The 21,135-nt window shown below is 43.9% G+C and overlaps 1 protein-coding gene across 1 annotated transcript in view; it reads right to left on the bottom strand.

The window, feature by feature from the left end:
• LOC143299162 (allene oxide synthase-lipoxygenase protein-like) overlaps positions 1-3,825 on the bottom strand; it is a 33,176-nt gene extending 29,351 nt beyond the window's left edge. Inside the window, 1 exon segment of the mRNA XM_076612292.1 lies at positions 3,340-3,825. Within this exon segment, the coding sequence (XP_076468407.1) occupies positions 3,340-3,825 (486 nt within the window).
• Between the last annotated feature and the right edge of the window lie 17,310 nt (positions 3,826-21,135).

Raw genomic sequence — 21,135 nt, 5'->3', positions numbered from 1 at the left:
GACTGGGACCACACAGTCCAGTGTCATCCGCTTCAAGGATGCGTCTTTGGGTGTGTTGCTCTAATTACCTGACCAACACTGCAAGTGTCTGTATCTCTCGGGCCTGGTTAACGCCGGGATATCATTATGACAGGAAGCGTAGAGTACAGCCTTTTCACGCATTCCCAAACCAAAATGGACCTCCATAGCAACATCGTCATCATCATCGTCATCCTCCTGCTCCTTCATCGTCATCAATATATACAAAATAGTCTCAAAGTCTGTGGCCTTTCATGCCCTGCTCTCATGGTGACCTCAGTTTCGATACCCCTCCACTTCCGTGCTTGGGGTGAGTCCTGTCAATGTCGTCAGTGTCGGCAGATTCATGGGGGGCTGTTGTTTGAGGGACGTGGTGGCGGTCTCCACTCTGGGAGGGACGCTCACTCAGTCTGGCTCCGCGACTAAGCCATCATTGTCGTTAGTAGGGGGCTTAGTAGGTGGTGTCCTAAGTACGTTAAAACAGAACAGGCACCACTGAACACCACCGAAGTGACTCAGCAGCAGTGCAGGGTCTCCTCTGGTGTGTGGCCTCCTGGCGACCTAACATCGATGGTTACCTGTGGACTGACGACGCTGGGACTGCGACGGACGAACCCGGGTGTGGCTGTGTATGGGTGAATCTAAATGAGCGGCGTGGGAGTAATGCCACTGAAACGGTGCAGATGATGGGGCAGTAAAAAAAAAAAAGAAAAAAAAAAGAAAAAAAAAAAGAAGAAGAATGTGAACAACAACAACAAACAAGAACAAGAACAATAATGACAAGAACGAGAACAAGGAGGAGGAGGAGGAAAAAGAGGGAGAGAAAGAATATGAGACGAAAAATATGGAGGAGAAAGAAGAGGAGGAAGAGGAAGTAGAGGAATAGTAGGAAAAAAAGAGGAGGAAGAGGCAAGAGGAAGAGGAGGAGGAGAAAAATATGAGTAACAGTAATTATTTTCTTTCAAGCAGGAATCATTATCTATTGTCTTTAGTTCATTTATTCATTATTTTTATCTGTTTATTCATTTATTCAATTAGTTACTAAGCTGTCTTTTTCTATTATTGGAAAATGGGTCTGTTTCTGCTTATCAGAGTGACGTTAGGTCATGACCTTCCTTTGGGTCTGAAACGTGTACAAGGTATAGTGGTGTATATATTTTTTTCTTTTCATTTTAGCGCTTTTTTTTTAACAACGCTGAAAAAGACAGACCGAAAGGTAGAAATATAATTCACACACACACACACACACACACACACACACACACACACACACACACACACACACACACGCACACACACACACACACACACACACGCACTACACACACACACACTGCTTTAGTGGGAGGAACTACACCATCACAAACACAATGTATCAAAGCAACAAGACTGTTCTCAAGCAAAGAAAGTGCTTTAAAAAAAAATCCTGCAACACATCGATGTCAAAAGAAAAAGCCTTCAGTCTTTGGTAGTCTCTTTCCGCAAAATCTGTTGGCCGCCGTTCTTTCTCTGTCTCTGGACCTTGCAATTGGAATGAACTTCCTCTTTCGCTTCGTCAAGTCTCCACACTCAGCTCTTTTCAAGGTCTGGCCTTAAAACCCACCTCTTCCCAAAATAGCCTCCCTTCCCTGCCTCTTCCTTGTCTTCAGTTTCTCCAGTTTTAGAGTTCTGCATGCGTGTGAATGACTGGTGCGAAAGCGCTTTGATTTGTCTATGCACAAGATTCAGCACTATATAAATACCATTATGATTATTATTATTATTAAATCGTGACCGTTGTTCCGGACAGCTTGATCGTGGTTTGGGGCCGGTCACTGACTGTGTATTGTATTGTTTTGTATTGTGTTGTACTGTATATTGTATTGTATTGTATTGTGTGGTCTGATCCGGTCTGGGGATGAGTTGGGTTGTGTTGTGTTGCACTGCATTGTACTGTAATGTATTGTATTATTATTATTGTTGTTGTTGTTTTTTTATCAAACGAATTTCTCTGTGTGAATTTCGGGCTGTTCTCCCGAAGGAGAACTCGTCGTCACGGTGCAACTTCATCGTTCGCTCCCGTATCCGTATCCGTATCCGTATCCGTAATCATATTCTTTCTCTCTCTCTCTCTCTCTCTCTCTCTCTCTCTCTCTCTCTCTCTCTCTCTCTCTCTCTCACGCCATAGAAGAGAAACGAATAAGACTCCCCTATACCCCCCCCCCCACACACACACACACCTAATCCCTAACACCCAGACAATACAGACAAATATCAAAAGGAACTAAATTACACTTCAGTGATAAGACAGTAAGTAGCAACAAAAAAATAAAGTAAATCTCTGACAACGAAAAACAGTTTATTCCTATGTCAGTTATGTTGTTGAACAAATGACTCACCCCATTCTGGTGCAACATTCTTACCGAATAAGCTGTATCCAAAATGTGTGTGTGTGTGTGTGTGTGTGTGTGTGTGTGTGTGTGTGTGTGTGTGTGTGTGTGTGTGTGTGTGTGTGTGTGTGAGGAAGGGACTGATAGAGAGAGAGAGGGAAGGGGAGGGAGAAAATTGAATCTCAAGTCTACGAAGACCTGACATTTATGCTTTGATAAAACAACAGCAAAACAAATCAAAAGAAAACAGAAGAAAGACCGTAATGAAGGAAAATACAGTGATTTGATTTCCTTCAGACACGAATGCTTCTTTCACAACCATACACTATACATTACGCATGAAATGTGTTGTTGCTGTTGAGAAACACTATATCACACAATAAGAATTATTGAACAAAATTGAAAGGGACTGATATATCCATTGAAAAAGATTGAACATAGTGTTCACATAGCCTTTACTGAGACTGAAGAGCAGAACACCCCCCACCCTTACCCTGTACTGGACGCTGGACTATGATAAGAGGGAAGGGAAGGGAATCTGATTCGGTAATCACTATGATATCGTGAAGCGGTGAGCGGTTTCATCGCTGAATGCCATAAACAGACTCAGTCAATACAAACATGGCTTATATAGTGTTTTTCGGTGTAAACTCAACAAGGAAAAATAACCAACACTTCAAAAACAAAATGGACCTCATCATCTAACTGAATCTTTGCACAATTCAAACAATACTGCAGCATCATGTGCATGTGTGTGAACTTTTCTAAGAGAGAGGGGAGAAAGAGTGACAGACAGACAGAGACACACAAAGACAGACAAATAGACGACTACAGAGAGACAGAAACAGGCAGGCTGAGAAGGACAAGAGACACGCAGATAGACAGACATGAGACAGAGACAGGCAGAGAAACACAGGTGACACACAGGTAGACAGACAAGACACCGTCTGACCTGCGCGGGTAATCCTGGTGCCCTTTGGATGTACGTGTAGGTACCTCTCTTCTCCTCCAGCTCCTTCTCCCTCTGCTGGGCGTGAGGGTCGTCCTGGGGCAGCGAGGTGTCCAGATGCCGGATGAAGTAGTGGTCGAAAGGCCGGATCCACCGGAACACTGGGAACACGTACAGCCCGTTGGTCCGACGGTTCTCTACCGTGATTTTCTCCACGAACCAGCCGCTGCCCAGCCCGGCGTCATCGCGCCAGAACTCCACCTGGTCCACCCGCCCGTGCCTCTCCAGGCCGCTCACCTGTCTGTCACCCACCTCGAAGCGGTCCTCCTGGCCTCGCTCGAAGTCATCGTGGAGGAAGTTGTTCAGGCGGATCGCGTCCGATCTGTTGCCGGCATCGTCGTGCAACACGATGTGCACGTTGGCGTCCGTCCCGGCGTATTTCCGGTCTCCAGTGCGGACGTTGATGACGAAGTGGGGGTTCTGGCCCATTTTCTTTAGCTTTGATTTATGTTCACCTTGTGCGGTTTTGCTCTGAACGTAATAGTTTTATTTTTCAGTTGACACGGTTCAGCGGACACGATTTACTGTAAATATGATAGCGTTATTTTTCAGAGGACACAGTTTGATTTAACATTTAGTTGTTTACCAAATTTCTGAGCAGGCTAGGGGTTAGACGTAATTGCTGAAGTATCTAGCGGAAACGATTTTGCTCTTTTTGTAATCTCTTTAGTTCTTAGTGCACACGATTCTACTGTGAATGTTACCGCTGTAGTTTTCAGCAGAGAGGGTTTGCTCCAAACAGCATGTAATCACTCGAAGTTTCAGTCTTGGTCGCGCAGAAAACGAGCGGTTGGGAGTTACGTAGACATCTCAGTTGTTACGTTAAAGTCTTTGCTTAACCGGCGGTGGCGACACGGAAATGTTGTCTTTGTGGGTGATGTTATTTCGAAGTTAAGGCAGGAACTGTGTTCGCTGTGTGAAAGCACGTGTGGTTACTGCAGTGGCGGACATGTAGAACTCGGTGGTGTGATCCTGACGTGGGCGCTTTGACATGATGGTTGAATGACGGTTTTCAGTTTGGAATACTCAAGCAGGGAATTTTTGGTGGCGTGGGGTTATGCAGTAGTCCCCGTGTCTTAGATGGAGTGCTATCGGTCAGTCTGTTCTCAGCTGCACAGAGCAATCAACACCCTCAAAGATATCATTCTGAATCAACACCCTCAAACACGCATGCGTACTCGTTCACGCCCACTCCCCCCCCCCCCCCCCCCCCCCCCCCACCCCCCCCCCCACCCACACACACACACACACGTACACACACACACACGAAATGAAGTTTTCCCTAGAAAAGGGGTTCGAAATAGTTTGGCCCTTTCAATTAAATAAAAACAGACATACTAAGGGATCTTTTTTTTTTTTTTTTTTTTGCTAACTTGCAAGATGGAATATTCCTGACAACAGTCTCAGTTGAGTTTAAACAGAGAATATAACGGTGTGGCTGTCAGGAATGAAGTAACCGTGCCACAAGGAAGCAGACAAAGGAAGAGCTTTAGCATGGATCCAGAAAGGAGTGGGACTGGGAGACTGGTGACAAACCCCTCATGTCATGGCTGCCCTGAACTTTTTCTGCCTAGTAGGCCTGTAGTTATACATCTGACAAACTCTTAGTATTTGTTCTTTCGAATCCAACATGAAAAAGCAAACATGAAACAGACCGATGGTATTTTCCGACGAAAGCGTCCAAAGATGGTTGTTGCATCATAGAAGGGAAGCTGAGTTCAAATCTCAGTTTGGTTCATAATCACTACCCGTGGGACAGCAGAGCAAACAGTGCGCTCTCATACCGCTTACCACACACACACACACACACACACACACACACACACACACACACACATTCCAGATATATATGGCATTAGAAGACTGGTGGAGCGTGGTTACCATACCGACCGGTTACGAACGAAACAAAACAAATGTTACATGGTCAAGTACGTGAATCATCCAAAGTACACCCACTGTAATTATCATTCTCTATAATACATCTTTTTTCCTATAAGTTTTAGTTTCAGTTTCAAAGAGGTGACAGAGTGTGTGGACAGATCCATACACACTACACCACATGTGATGAAAGAAAAATTGTGCAGATGCCTGACCATCGCATAACCCAACTCGCTGACCACACCTTGAGAACCTCTCCTAGATATACGAAATATAAATATATAAGTACAGGAAATGATACACAAGCCAAAAGGTCGGCTCGCTCATTTCCCTTAACACCTACACGTCCAGGGCAGTACATCAACGTAAGCTTTAACACCTCATTACCCCATGCCAATCTGAGCTACGTATTCCACTTTTATTTGAAAAACAAATTATAGGAGGTTGACGGAGTCAGTCAGAACATAGCTTGTTGATGTCCAGAATGGCATCCATGTGTGAATGGCATCCACTAGACAGCACAGTACGTGTCACAGCTTCAACTGCCATTGTCAGGCTAGCGCTTGTGAGTTTGTTCGTGGTATTCTCTTCCTTGTATGTTTGTGGTTTTTTAGTGGGTTTTTTTTTTTCGGCTTACGCAGTGAATCCCCAACCGAACCGATCTTTGGAGACTGAACCAATTGTATATATGAAAATATCCTTACTTTGCTGTTTTCTTCTATGAGCAGCTTCATATCTGCATCTGTTCTACCCCCTGGTTGCTCCCTAGCCTTCTTTCTCTGTTTGAATACACGGAAATTTTGTTCATATGAGTGATGACAGGTTGATCATTTATGATTATGATTCAGGTCTGACCATGGAGGAAAACTCACGATCAAACAAGCAAAAAACCAACAAAAACAACAATAACAACAACAACAACAAAAAGCCCATCAGTGCAATATATAGACAAAGCCCAGATGATTAGTGAGCCATATAAAAAGAAACATTGAAAAAAGAGCAGAAAAAGGGGAAGTCACATTTTATAGTGTCATTGATATCGACATAAGGAAGCACAGACCACATGCATTTACGTTTTCTACTCACATATCAGAGTATGCCACTGGACGTATCACTGTACACTGGTACACGTGGAGTGACAGAGAGATAGTGACGCTCACAACGTTGATACACTGTGTGTGGTTGATCACTGTACGGTGTGGGGGGGGAGGTCCTGGTGTGGGCTGGCTTCACTAGCAGGGGGAGTGGCGTACTCCCAGTGTAATAATTATAGCGTGGATATGATGATGATGATGATGATGATGATGATGATATGGATACGCTTGTAAAGTCTTAGAACCATATCTACATACATAATACGTTGGCGTATCGTTTGTTAATCAAATGGGCATACACATAATTATCATCTGTGCACGCAAAATTAATATAAAAAAAAGTGATACACTAACATAAATGAAAAACAATCATTCATTATTGAGAATTTGATACAATGACTGTGTATATGATATTCAGATTTCTTCTTCTTCTTCTTTTTTTTCTATACATTATTAAGGAGGGGAATGGCACACTATCTGTGATATTTGTTTTATCAAAAACGAAACACCACATCAAAGATTAATAAGGTCACTTGTACCCCTTTGTCCATCTCTAGTCGCGATATAGTTTTCTCTCAATCTGTTAGAAACGTTGGCATATACATTGACGAAACACTCTCTGTGGGTGGACATTTTTATGCACATGTCAAATACTTAAGTCGCACTCTGTCCTGTTAGTTTCGAAGATTAATCAAAATTCGCTCATTCCTTTCCACTGCTACTGACCAAAACACTCGCTGTTTCTTTTCATACAATCTGGATTAGACTGCTGTAACTCTCTCCAAGCATGTCTCCCTAATAACAAACTAAATAAGCGTTAAGGCATTCACCATCATTATAATGATACGCATATCTATATAGTGCCTATCCTTGGTCAGAGACCAAGCTCTAAGCGCTTTACAAACACAGAGTCATTTACACTACAATCTGCCTATCTGGGCAGAGCCAACGGAGAGCTGCCTTTGGACACTCGTCATTCGTTTCCTGTGTCATTCAGTCAGGCTTCAGTCACACACCCACAAACCCACACACGCGCGTACCCTTTTACGTGTGAGAGCGTTTGCGTCGTTTTGTTTTTACCCCGAGATATAGTCACATAGCTGACATGGATTACGGGATATGGAACGTTCTTATTTGATCTTCTGCATGCATGTACACAAGTAAGGGATTCATGCACCAGTAGGTCTGCACACTCGTTGACCTCCACCCTTAACCCACCAGGTTCGCCGAGACCGGGAACCGAACACAGGAAACTCGGACAAGTTAGCGCTTTGACCATTCAGTCACTGCACCTTGTAATCACACAGCCCGACTCGTGCTCCGCAAACCCAAACACGAGATTGCAACCACACTGCTTACAACACTTCACTGGCTTTCTGTGAAGGCGAGAATTCAGTACAAAATTGCATTGTCTCTGAAATAGTGCTTGAGTGTTCGTTTGGCTGTCTGCACAGGGTTATGTAAATTGTTCATTTTAGTGTTGAAATGTATGTTTTAAGCGTCGTTTTTGCTGTGTACAGTGCAGTTGAACATCTTTTACTGGGAAGGGCACTTTATGGAATAATGCTATTATTATTATTATTATTATTGTTGTTGTTGTTGTCATTATTATCTTTAACATGGAAAGGCGCTAAAAATGAAAAATACAAATATTTTTCTTATTGTTTACTTTGTACTTGCTCTCACGTTCTCCGAAGATAGCACATTATTAATTCAAAGTAAAGAGTAAACATTGTTTATTGAGAATTTTATACACTGACCGTGCAGGGAGGGGAGCGACACATGTTGGATTATATTTCTAATAAACAATATAGTTTTATTATCAGTAACAGAATGCATTGATGGATGAGTCAGAATGATATTGGCGGAGAGCATCAAGTACGTTCACACTGCTAACTGGGTGACTTAAACCCATCCGACAAAAAAGAATGTCGATTTGCTGTGTGTGCATGCGTTCTCTGTGTGTGTGTGTGTGTGTGTGTGTGTGTGTGTGTGTGTGTGTGTGTGTGTGTGTGTGTGCATGTGCTCGTGGTGTGGACTGAGAGGAGGAGACGGCCCCAGCACCTTGCCTGTCAGCGCATGGAGCGACGTTTCAATAGACCTTGTTCGTTAGGAAACCGGAAGTCAGTGAAAAGTTCAGCCCCTTCACCTTGGGACGTCCGTGTAAGGCAACATGGCCACTCTGTCCGCTGAAACTGAAAGTGCGCTTGACTCCATGAAAGTTAAAGAACCTAAAGAGTATTTAAAAAAAAAGAACGGACAACTGATAAGTAGCACGAAAGTTGAACTTGTTCGTCGTGCAAAAATTTTCAGTTGTCGCGGATCCAGAAACAGGACAGCGAAGTCAAGTCAGTTTCTGCTGTCACAGAGACATTTCTGCTGTCACAGAGACATCTTCTTCTTCTTCATGCACACGAGTGGGCTTTTACGTGTATGACCGTTTTTACCCCGCCATGTAGGCAGCCATACTCCGTTTTCGGGGGTGTGCATGCTGGGTATGTTCTTGTTTCCATAACCCACCGAACGCTGACATGGATTACAGGATCTTTAACGTGCGTATTTGATTTTCTGCTTGCATATACACACGAAGGGGCTTCAGGCACTAGCAGGTCTGCATATATGTTGACCTGGGAGATCCTAAAAATCTCCACCCTTTACCCACCAGGCGCCGTCACCGTGATTCGAACCCGGGACCCTCAGATTGACAGTCCAACGCTTTAACCACTCGGCTATTGCGCCCGTCCACAGCGACATCAACCTCACGCACATTTTTAACAACTGAAGAAAAAAGTATCGCTCTTGTTTGTGACCCATTCATTCAGAATCTACATACATTCCAGCATTTCATATTGTTGCTACATAGTATTAGTGTGTGTGTGTGTGTGTGTGTGTGTGTGTGTGTGTGTGTGTGTGTGTGTGTGTGTGTGTGTGTGTGCCTTCCAAAAACAGATTTCAGACTTGAGAAAATGGGCAGTGCTGTTCCAATGGATTTGATCTTTTTCTGGCTTTTCTATCACATTACTTTTTTTTTTAAATTGAAGTAATTTTAATATATATATCTATATATATATATATAATTCAGCTGGAGGACCTAGACTTCGCAGATGACATAAGTCTTCTCTCCCACAGGCAGCAAGATGCACAGGAGAAACTATGTCGTGTGGCAGAAGAAGCTGAGAAGACTGGACTCCAAATCAACATTGGGAAAACAGAGGTCATGAGGGTCAACAACAAGAAGCAAGATCCAGTGCAACTACACCAAGAGAACATCAAGGAGGTTGACAAGTTTGTCTACTTAGGCAGTGTTGTCAGCAAAGACGGGGGGACGGACGAAGACATCAAGAGCCGTATCAACAAAGCAAGACACGCCTTCAACACCCTTCGACCAATCTGGAGATCGACAGCCCTCTCAATCCGCAACAAGATCCGGATTTTTAACACCAACGTGAAGTCGGTTCTACTCTATGGCTCAGAGACGTGGAGAGTGAAAAAGACCAGCACCCACAAGCTTCAGACATTCACCAACAGATGTCTAAGAAACATCCTGAACATCAGATGGCCAGAGGTTGTCTCCAATGAAGAACTTTGGAACATGACAAAACAGGCCCCACTGGAGACGGAAATCAAGAAACGGAAATGGGGATGGATAGGCCATACACTACGCAAGCCTGCAACAAACATCACAAGACAGGCTCTTGATTGGAACCCACAGGGGAAAAGGAAAGTTGGCCGTCCGAAGCAGACCTGGCGGAGAAGCATTGAGGCAGAGACAAGGGCGGCCGGAATGACGTGGGCTGAACTGAAGAAGACCAGCCAGAGCCGAGTGCGTTGGAGGAGTGTTGTTGCGGCCCTATGTTCCCCAAGGAATCAAGAGGAATAAGTAAGTCAATATATATATAATTATGTGTGTGTGTGTGTGTGTGTGTGTGTGTGTGTGTGTGTGTGTGTGTATTGTGGGGATGAGAGTGTTGGAGTTGAGCATGGAAATCTGTGGGGAAATGAGTGGTGCAGTTTAGCATGGAAATTGTGGGGAGAAGAGTGGTGGAGCTGTGCATGGAATTTGATTAAAGATGATAATCATCAAGACTGATTCATGTGTGTTTCATCACAGTTGCATTGATGATTAATTGCAAGTAAAGAATAATTTCATCTTATGGTGCAGCATACATGCATGTGTGCATACAGTACTCATACATCATTGCAAGTGACATGCATTGATAAGTCTTCTCAAGACTCCCAGACATTCAGACACACCAGTCTGGTACAATCAGCTGACCTGTTTACCCAAAATGGATATGTCTGTACTTTCACCAGGTTAAAATATGTATTTCTTTTATGGAAACCTGTAAGTTCATTGTATCTAACAACTGGCCAAAGGATTAACACATACATACCAGCTTTCTCTTTGCTGCCATTTTTTAGAAACTGGTAGTGCTGTAAATTCTTTGTGTAAATATTTGCATTTATTTACATATGCATGCCCCACCTCCCATTTTTTATTTCCAATATTTTCTCTTTAAATCATAAATATATATTTCATTTGTTTATTGCTAATCAGATTTGGACTGTTTACAAAATGCAGTGTAAACAGGTCTGAGTCAAACACAGACTTGAAGAAAATCACTTCAATAAGATTTGTTGTTGTTGTTTTTTGTTGTTTTTTGGGGTTTTTTTTTGTTTCATTCATTCTACCTAAATGCTAAATAATAAACAATTGTTTAGACAATCTGATTTATCTATGATATGAGCACCATTTAGTTTTGGATGGTGTGTGTGTGTGTGTGTGTGTGTGTGTGTGTGTGTGAGCTACATCTGTATTGAAGTGCAGTGCCAAAATTTACAAAGTTTTGATTTTTTTTCCCCATGATCAGTGTTATCTCAGCTGGTTTGAAGCATACTGCACTTCCCCACCTTTCTCCCTCAAAGAGAAGAAGAAAAAAAAAGAGAAGAAAAATCACAGCTACAATTCACATCAGTATGAAAAAAAATATCAGGAGCATTCAAACTCCACAATTCCCAATAAGAAAGCTTTAAAAAAAAATCTTCATACACAGATCACTGACTGCGTTAGACAATTTGTCAATACCAATGATCCTTCTGAATCAATCTGCTCTCAACTAACACACACACACACACACACACACACACACACACACACACACACACACACACACACACACTACAAATTGACACCCACTACTGTAAGCCCCCTTCAGTCTACATTTTATGACAAAACAGTCTTCAAGGCCCTAATAAGTCATATTTCACTGTGTTATCAGTGTCAAATTGGTGAAAAGGGGGAAGCAAAGCTGTCAGATCATTACACTTCCACGTCCAAATTTGTTAAATTTTGTAAAATTACTCAATTTACTGTCAGCAGCACTGGTTTCCACTGCTGATGCAGAAGTAGCAGTGATGTCTTCTTGGACTTGCACATCTGACAGCTGTGACAAAAAAGGAAAAGAATATATATAATCATAGCTTGAATGTTATGACATTTGTTTCAGTTACACATTTTCAGTCAAACTGCATACAACCCCCAAAATGTGTCAGATCTTTTCACTGCGTTATGCATGTGCAGAATCTCAAGCCAGTGAGTTGCAACAATAACTATGCCTTCTCTCTCTCTCTCTCTCTCTGTGTGTGTGTGTGTGTGTGTGTGTGTGTGTGTGCGCGTGTGTGTGTGTGTGTAAACATTCACATTGCCTGTGGAAATAGCAAGGATCTCACTGTCTCAGTATCATTGTTACAGCACTTTCTGAAAATGTGCAAGCATTTCCACTTGAAAGAAGTATGTGTTGACAGAAATATCCGACCAGCAGGAAACGCCAATGACCACGGGTATCAAACCGCACACGACAACAAACCCATCACAGCGTGCTGGCAAGCAGCTGGACCCCACGGACCGCACAGATGTCAGCAAAGAGGCGACAGGCTCATCCCCGTCACCCACAGATGTCAGCAAAGAGGCGACAGGCTCATCCCCGTCACCCACAGATGTCAGCAAAGAGGCGACAGGCTCATCCCCGTCACCCACAGATGTCAGCAAAGAGGCGACAGGCTCATCCCCGTCACCCACAGATGTCAGCAAAGAGGCGACAGGCTCATCCCCGTCACCCACAGAGTCGGCGAAGACTCAGCCTTGCGATGGACCCTGCTCAGAAAAGAGTCCGATGACAAACCTCCAAAACGCAGACGCCGACGTCGTCCTGGATGTGGGGAGTCAGCAGGCAGGAACCCCAGGGAAGCTGTCTCAAGGCCCATGTCAGTGTCACCAAGGGGGGGGGGGCGTGGCGGGGGGGGGGGGGGGCTGCACGGACACCGAGGGGAATGGCGCGTGCATCGCGGGAGGTTGCATTGACATCAAGCAAATCCACCAAGGCAGCCTTTCAGCCCGCGTCAACATCAACATCAAGGGGAGTTGCACAGACACAGGTGCACATCCCAAGCACCCAATCCAGCTGCTGGATCAGACAGCCTCAACAAGAAAGCCAGCAGTTTGGACTCTTCCAGCAAGTCGACCAGTCCTGCCAAAAACCCTCCTCACAAAGCACCATGGAGGATCTAGTTTTCTTTTGGGACAAAAAACCTTGAGTGACCGTCACTGTCACTGCCACTGGTCCCGTCACCTGGCTTGGTCGTGGGGGAGTTGCACTGTTGAACACATCACCAACTGTTTCCATTGCTGGCGGTCCTGGTCCTGGGGTAGGGCTTCAGTTCCGGTAAAGCTCATCTTTGCAAAATTAATCCAACAACAACAAAAAAGCCCAACAAAACAACAACAACAACAACAAACAAACAAAAAAACCGGTATAGCAGAAGCTGAATGGACTCCAGGAAGCTGATTTTTTTTTCTTTTTTCTGACAAGTCCTGCGTGATGTGATTCAATCTCGAAGGATACTTGGGAGTGGGGTGGGGGGAGGGGGGTGCTGGGGAGGGGGGCCTGGGGGGGGGGGACCCTTAATACACACATTCTCAACAGCACTCCTCCAGCAGACTTCACTGTGTCTTGACGGCTCTCCTAAACTGGCTTCACGTCCATCAGACTGCCTCCTCTCCATGTCTGCCTTTGGTCCCCTTCTTCTTCTTTCTCCTTCTTCTTCTCCTTCTTTCTTCTCCTTCTTCTTCTCCTTCGTTAGTGGGCTGCTACTCACACGTTCACTCGTCTGTACGAGTGGGCGTTTACGTGTATGCGGTTTTTATCCCGCCATCTTGGCAGCTCTACTGCGTTCTCAGGGGTGTGCATGCTGGGTATATTCTTATTTCCATTAACCACCGAACGTTGACATGATCTTTAGCGTGCGTATTTTATCTTCTGCATGCGTATACACACGAAGGGGGTTCAGGCACAAGCAGGTCAGCACATAAATATTTTGACCTGGGAGATCGGAAAAAGCTTCTCCCTTAGCCCACTATATGCGCCGAAACCGGGTATCAAACTCAAGAAACTCGGACGAGAATCCATCTCTAACCACGGAAGAAGACAAAAATGACTGCAGGATTCTTCAAAGACAAAAAACTGAAGTTTATAAAAACCTTTTGGGTGGTAGTTGAATCCTCTTTGTTTTTACACGACGTTTCGGACCATAGGCCCGTTGTCAAGTGAAGAGAAGAGGACAGTGTAAATAGGAAAGCCTATGTGAGGAAAGGGTGATGACATCTCACTACTTTCTGTTTTGATGGGCCATGCACACTAAACACTTGCTGATCAGTGCGTGTGTGTGTGTGTGTGTGTGTGTGTATGTGGGTGTTTGTGTGTGAGTGAGTATGTATTGCACTGAATGGTGATCAGCAAGTGTGAAAACAGTGTCTGAGTAATGACATCAGGTGTGTGTGTGTGTGAGTGTGTGTGTGTGCATGCGTGCGTGTGTAAATGTGTGCGTGTGTGTGCGCGCGAACATGTGTGTATGCGTGTGTATGAATGTGTGTGCATGTGTGCGTGCATGAGTGTATGTGTGTGTATGTATGTATGTGTGTGTGCGTGCGTGTGTGTGTATGTGTGTGTGTGCGCGCGCGCGCGGGTGTGTGTGTGTGTGTGTGTGTGAATTATGATGTTGGCATTTTATCGGCTACTGCAAGCGGCACAGAAACCAAATGTGGCAGGATGGCAGGTATGAATCAGGCGTTTAAAGCCATCTCATTTCATGATGATGATATGGTAAACAGGTCGAGAAGGCACATGTCAAAGTCATTATTTGTCAAAAATAGAAAGAAAGCTTGAGCGAAACCTTATCTTACATCCAAATTTCATCAAATTTGGTATTGTGACTGGTCATGCGTACGACATGATCATTAAGAAACTAAAAATCTGAGGTTTCAGGTTTCAATGGGATATGTGATATTGATACTAAATGTGTCTACGTGCAAGAGAGAGAAGGTCTTGCACATAATCTTAATCACACGTAGCACAATAACTGGTCATGGTGAGAGAGAGAAAAAAAAAAGTTAAAATAAAGTAGGTCAAATGTCAAAGTCATGGTACATGGTGTTTTGAGAAATGTAAAAGCGTGACATATTTTTTTCGTTTTTTTTTCTTCCAAGAATATCAATGCTTCGTAAAATTTAAGTCAAATGTCACGGCCACATCAATATGTACGTCTTTTGTCATATTATGTTTTGCAGTGCTGGTCTTTTTGTTGTTGTTGGTTTGTGTGTGTGTGTGTGTATGTGTGTGTGTGTGTGTGTGTGTGTGTGTGTGTGTGTGTGTGTGCGTGTACGTGTGTGAGTGTGTGAGAGTTAAGTTCGTACCAACACATGAGGCTTGAGGCCCTTGTATCTCTTGCCTCATCTTGATTTCGTTGCAGGCAGTGATCGGATTTGCTCCATCCAGCAAGGTGGCATTTGGTATTAGCATTCTGGCCACTTGAACCCAATGGTTTATCGCGCGTTTGATTCAGCTGTCGTTTGTTCTTATTGCAGACTTAATATTAATTTTATTTTCCGTACCATATTCGTCATGATTCCGCCCCATCCCCCCACACCACAACGAAGAATGCAAGTGTAGAATGCTCGACTTTGTTATATTATATTTTCTTCTTTTTTTTCTTTTCCTAAAACAAAACAAAACAAAACAAAACAAAACAAAAACAACCCAAAACCCAACTTAATTCATAACAGTTTATTCCGCTTCGATTCAATGTTCTGAATGGTTGAAATAAAATGTTGATGCTGCACTCTGTTCATTTGTGGGTTACATTGGATGAAAGCTGAAGGATGTGTGTTCATAAAAAAAAAGAAAAAAAAAGTTTGTCAGTTGACAAAATGTCGGCAGTTCATACCCCTGCCCTCCCCCCAAACACACACACACACACACACACGCACACACGCACACGCACACGCACACACACACAAGATGAGCTGGGTGCCAGTTCAAAACATACCATTCAAGGTCATAATAATGTTCCCCCTTAAATGTCTGTGAATCTGACACATTCATAGTTTAAGCGACTGAGTGAGCATTCAAAAACGGATTCCATAGCTTGCTCAGTCAATTTTACTTTTTAATTGATAGATGATATTATATTCAAGTAGACTACCAAGAAGTGTTACATATTCATGAAATCCCGGGTATACCTGTTACGCTTAAAGTGAGCAAAAGCTGACTACTTGACTCATTCAGCCTTGGCGTCAAAACTGGTTTTCACATTCCTACATATTCTTAAACCGTAAGGGAAGGGAGATAACCTCTACGTATTTCTGGATGTGTCAACGTGTTATTTTGAGGAGAAACAGCATGTGTCCTGCCTCTTTTGTTTTTTCCACATAAATATAGCATGTAAGCTAGCAAAGAACGTAAACTCCCGAGTGTTGAATGGGTTAAACCACTGGTTACCGATGAAATTATTTCAAAAATGATATTCTTCTTCCGCGGTGTCCGCGAGCCGCAACTCGATCATTCACTTGCATGTACCAGTGGGAATTTACGTGCATATACATTTTTAGCACGCCTTTAGGCAGCCATTTTCCGTTGTTTTTTTTGTTTTTTTTTAGGGTTTGCATGCTGGGTATGTTCTTGTTTTCTTATTTTTTTTATTTTTAATTAATTAATTTATTTATTTTTTATTTATTTTTTAATTTTTATTATTATTATTATTATTATTATTATTATTATTATTACTACTACTACTACTACCTTTTGCTATATTATAATTATTATTTATTTATTTATTTATTTATGTAAGCTTATCTATTATTTATTCCCCCTTTTTCTTCTTCTTTTTTTTTCTCAAGGCCTGACTAAGCGCGTTGGGTTACGCTGCTGGTCAGGCATCTGCTTGGCAGATGTGGTGTAGCGTACATGGTTTTGTCCGAACGCAGTGACGCCTCCTTGAGCTACTGAAACTGAAACTGAAACTGATCTTGTTTCCATTCACAACCCACATGGATCTTTAACGTGCACACATTTGATCTTCTGCTTGCGTATACAGTGAAGTAAGTCTGCGCACATTTTGACCTGGCAGATTAGGAAAAAAAATCTTCACTCTTAACCAGCAAGTGCAGTGATCGGGTTTCAAACCCTGGAGTCTCTGATTTTAATTCCAGTACTTTTCTCGGATCCGAGCTGATGAAGATCAGCACCACTGCCAACACACCAGTCACAGTCGGTGGAGAGCCCATCAGGGAGGTGGAGTCTTTCATCTACTTGGGAAGCGTGGTTGACCGACAGGGAGGCACGGACCGAGACGTCACAGCCATAATCGGCAAGGCAAGAACAGCTTTCATCATGCTCAAGAACATCTGGGCATCTGGAGCAATCAGTATGAAAACCAAACTCTGCATCTTCAACTCCATTGTGAAGTCAATTCCGCTCTACGGATGCGAGACATGGCGGACAACACAGACGATGCAGCAGAAGATTCAGACATTCTTTAACACCTGTCTGAGGCGCATCTACAAGATCCGATGGCAGGAGAAGATCCGAAACGAAGATCTGTGGGAGCGAGCGGGACAGGAACCAGTGGCCAAGCAGATACTGCGGAGGAAGTGGGGCTGGATCAGACACACCCTTAGGAAGCCAGCGTCCTGCATCACACGCCAAGCCCTGACCTGGAACTCGCAGGGAAAGAGGAAGAGAGGCCGGCCTCGCAACAGCTGGAGGCGAGATACCGAGGCAGAGCTGAAGCAGCAAGGGACCAACTGGACTGGAATGGCCAGAACAGCCCAGAATAGAGTGCGATGGCGAGGGGTCGTCGATGGCCTATGCTCCACCAGGAGCGATGGGCATAATGAAATGAAATGACTTTTCTCGGATCCGCGCTGATGAAGATCAACACCACTGCCAACACACCAGTCACAGTCGGTGGAGAGCCCATCAGGGAGGTGGAGTCTTTCATCTACTTGGGAAGCGTGGTTGACCGACAGGTCATGTTAGGTGCATGTTCGTCGAACTCACGTTCGGACTGTGAGCTGAAGGACAGAGAGGAATCGTGGTTAAAATGAATTTCATCTTATGCTGTATATATCTTTCATTTGATGTGTGTGTTAATGCATGTATGTTCTTATGCTTCCGTTTATTTGATTCTTGAAGAAAAAAAAAACAAGAACAGAAAAGAAAACAATCCCACACTAGGGACAGGTGAAGTAATGTTTGCATCGTGTTGTGTTTTGCTGTGTTGCGTTGCGTTGCATTATTGTATTTCACTGTATCGTATTGTGTTGTATTTTCACAAACACATACACCTAACCCCCTCCCATACACATGTCAATCAAAGCCTTCAGACAATGGACCAGAATCTTTTAATAAACAAATAAAACAATGAGTGGTTTAAATACAAACAAACAAATAAGGAAGGCCATGCTTGTCCAGCTCAAGCAAGTACACTTTAGACCTACCAACCGTCTACCCAAGAAACAACAACACACACACAAATAACAACCGTAACGTATCATTCTTTTCAGTAAAGATAATAAATGTACCATACTCTTATCAGACAGACCCAAATTAGCAGCCATCGTGAGCGTCATGAACAATAGACACGGCAAAGGGTATGCAAAAGAAACGAAATGCACACTATCACAGCAAATCGTTGTTCATCAACAAAATAGCAGATTAATTAACTCTCTCCGTACGAACGGCGAAAGAGCCGACGTTAACAGCGTTTCACCCCAATTACCATCATCAAAATATTGCAAGTGGAAGGCTCTTATACTGAAGAGGTGAATGTTGACAAAGATACCACAATTCTGACGACGGAAGCTAAAGGTTGGGTTATTCAGACACCCACTGGACATCCGAGGGGTCTGTGTAGAGGAGAAGAGAGGACTGGCCGTACTGAGTGAGTTTTAATCAGTCGTTTCTGCGCAAGTTTGTGTGCATGCAAGGGCGTGTGAAATGCGACATAAAAGGTTGAAGGTCTCGTTCCCTTTTACGACCATCGGGGCAGTGAATTCATACCCAGTGTGTCCAGGGCTTGCACAGAAAAGCAGGGCCGAGTCCTCTCTTTCCGCCGCTTTTTAACCTCCCCCAGGCAGTGTCAGCTACCGATTCACACCTGTGTGGAGTGAGGAAAATCGGAGTAAAGTACCTTTCCCCCAGGTAACAAAACTATGTTGAAAAAGAGCCTCGAACCCGGATCACTGGTGAACACTGGATCAGTGTCCAACACCTGTTGGATTCTGCCCCGGCAGCTCCACTCAGAATCTCCCTTTGAGGGTCTGAATCCCTTTCATGCCGTGGGCCTTTGTCCAACGTCAAATCAAAGCACGTATGTAACAGTTGTAACTGACACTTCTTAATTCACTGCTTGCAACGAACGGAAGGCAGAGAGAAACGACATTAACAACAGCAACAAACAAAACAATATTAACACCAACAACGCTTTGCTTCCGATATTTATTTCCCTTTGATGATGTTTGGTGTTGATGACAAATACTCTGCTTATGCAAGATGGTTCCAGGATACAAATTAGTCGTTTTGTTTTGTTTTTCCGTGTGTGTGTGTGTGTGTGTGTGTGTGTGTGTGTGTGTGTGTGTGTGTGTGTGTGTGTGTTATACAGTGCTCCAGGGATTAATTAAGGGATAGCCGAATTCGCTAAATGGCTTCCCCGTCCAATCTACAATATTGTCAGTCCATGCTTTTTTTTTTCTTTTCTGTCTTCCACTCTCTTAACAGTTCCCTGGTGAATTGTTCTAGCATGGTCAATGGATGCTACATGCTAGCATTGTGCTTACAATGTTATAGTGTGCAGGTAGCTTCACCCAAAACACCCCTTCACCGGGATGGTTTGGTATACTTATAGACTTGTTATCTGTTGTTAAACATTTTGCCATAACATCCCTTTTTTTTTTTTTTTTTTTTTTTTTTTTGCTGCCCCATCATCTGCACCGTTTCAGTGGCATTACTCCCACGCCGCTCATTTAGATTCCTCCATACACGGCCACACCCGGGTTCGTCCGTCACAGTTCCAGCGTCGGCAGTGCGCAGGGGACCATCGATGTTAGGTCGCTAGGAGGCCACACACCAGAGGAGACCCTGCACTGCTGCTGAGTCACTTCGGTGGTGTTCAGTGGTGCCTGTTCTGATTTAACGTACTTAGGACACCACCTACTAAGCCCCCTACTAACGATAATAATGGCTTAGTCGCGGAGCCAGACTGAGTGAGCGTCCCCCCCAGAGTGGAGACCGCCACCACGTCCCTCAAACAACAGCCCCTCATGAATCTGCCGACACTGAAGACATTGACAGGACTCACCCCAAGCACGGAAGTGGAGGGGTATCGAAACTGAGGTCACCATGAGAGCAGGGCATGAAAGGCCACAGACTTTGAGATTGTTTTGTTTATACTGATGATGATGAAGAAGGAGGAGGATGACGATGACGATGATGATGTTGCTATGGAGGTCCATTTTGGTTTGGGACTGCGTGACAAGGCTGTACTGTACGCTTCCTGTCATAATGATATCCCAGCGTTAACCAGGCCCGAGAGATACAGACACTTGCAGTGTTGGTCAGGTAATTAGAGCAACACACCCAAAGACGCATCCTTGAAGTGGATGACACTCGACTGTGTGGTCCCAGTCTCCCCATTTAAGCCCACAGCACACTCAACTCTGGGTAGAAGCCGGCCACGGGCCGAAAAACCCACCTCCGCTGGGATTCGAACCCGCGTCCTCCCAGCCGTCAGTCCGCGACGCTAACCACTTCGCCACGGCGGCTGGTAACATCCCATTCTATAGTTTGGAGTCTCTCGCATTCTGTATTTCAAATCCGCTATGAAGGTCCACGTCTCGCATACATGCGGGAAGATGGATGGAGCACGTCAGTGCACGCTGGAACCTGATCTTTCCATACATATGTCAGTCTGGACCGCGCAGTTGTAGTCTTTGCTACCCTTGATATAATGCCTGGCTTGGGTCCCTCATTGCTAATACTGGATCACGGGCAAATAAACTGCTGAACAGATCCCAGTTTCAGTTCAGGGCTTCTTTTTTTTCATTATTTTGATATGGTTGAAAGGCATGAAACTGTTCTGTTGTCTGATGACGAAACTGATATGAATTTGTGTGTCAGCATTATAATTGCAGAAGCACAGAAAATAAGGCAAAGACATACTGATCAGGATAACAGTGACGTAAATGTACGGTGTGATGTATCTTAATTTTTGTAAAATTCATGGGGTCAATGTAAAAAAAAAAGAAAAGAAAAAAAAAGACATCTTTGATTGGATGGCTAAAACTATTGGTGGTATGTATGCGGTTATGCAAAGGTGAGGTATTTCTTATACCCTTGCTTAGTTTACAATGGGTAAAACATAGAGAAGTTTAATA

This window comes from Babylonia areolata, chromosome 24 (assembly GCF_041734735.1).
Source record: "Babylonia areolata isolate BAREFJ2019XMU chromosome 24, ASM4173473v1, whole genome shotgun sequence".
Taxonomy (NCBI): Eukaryota; Metazoa; Mollusca; class Gastropoda; order Neogastropoda; family Buccinidae; genus Babylonia; species Babylonia areolata.
This window is presented reverse-complemented; position numbering and strand designations above follow the sequence as displayed.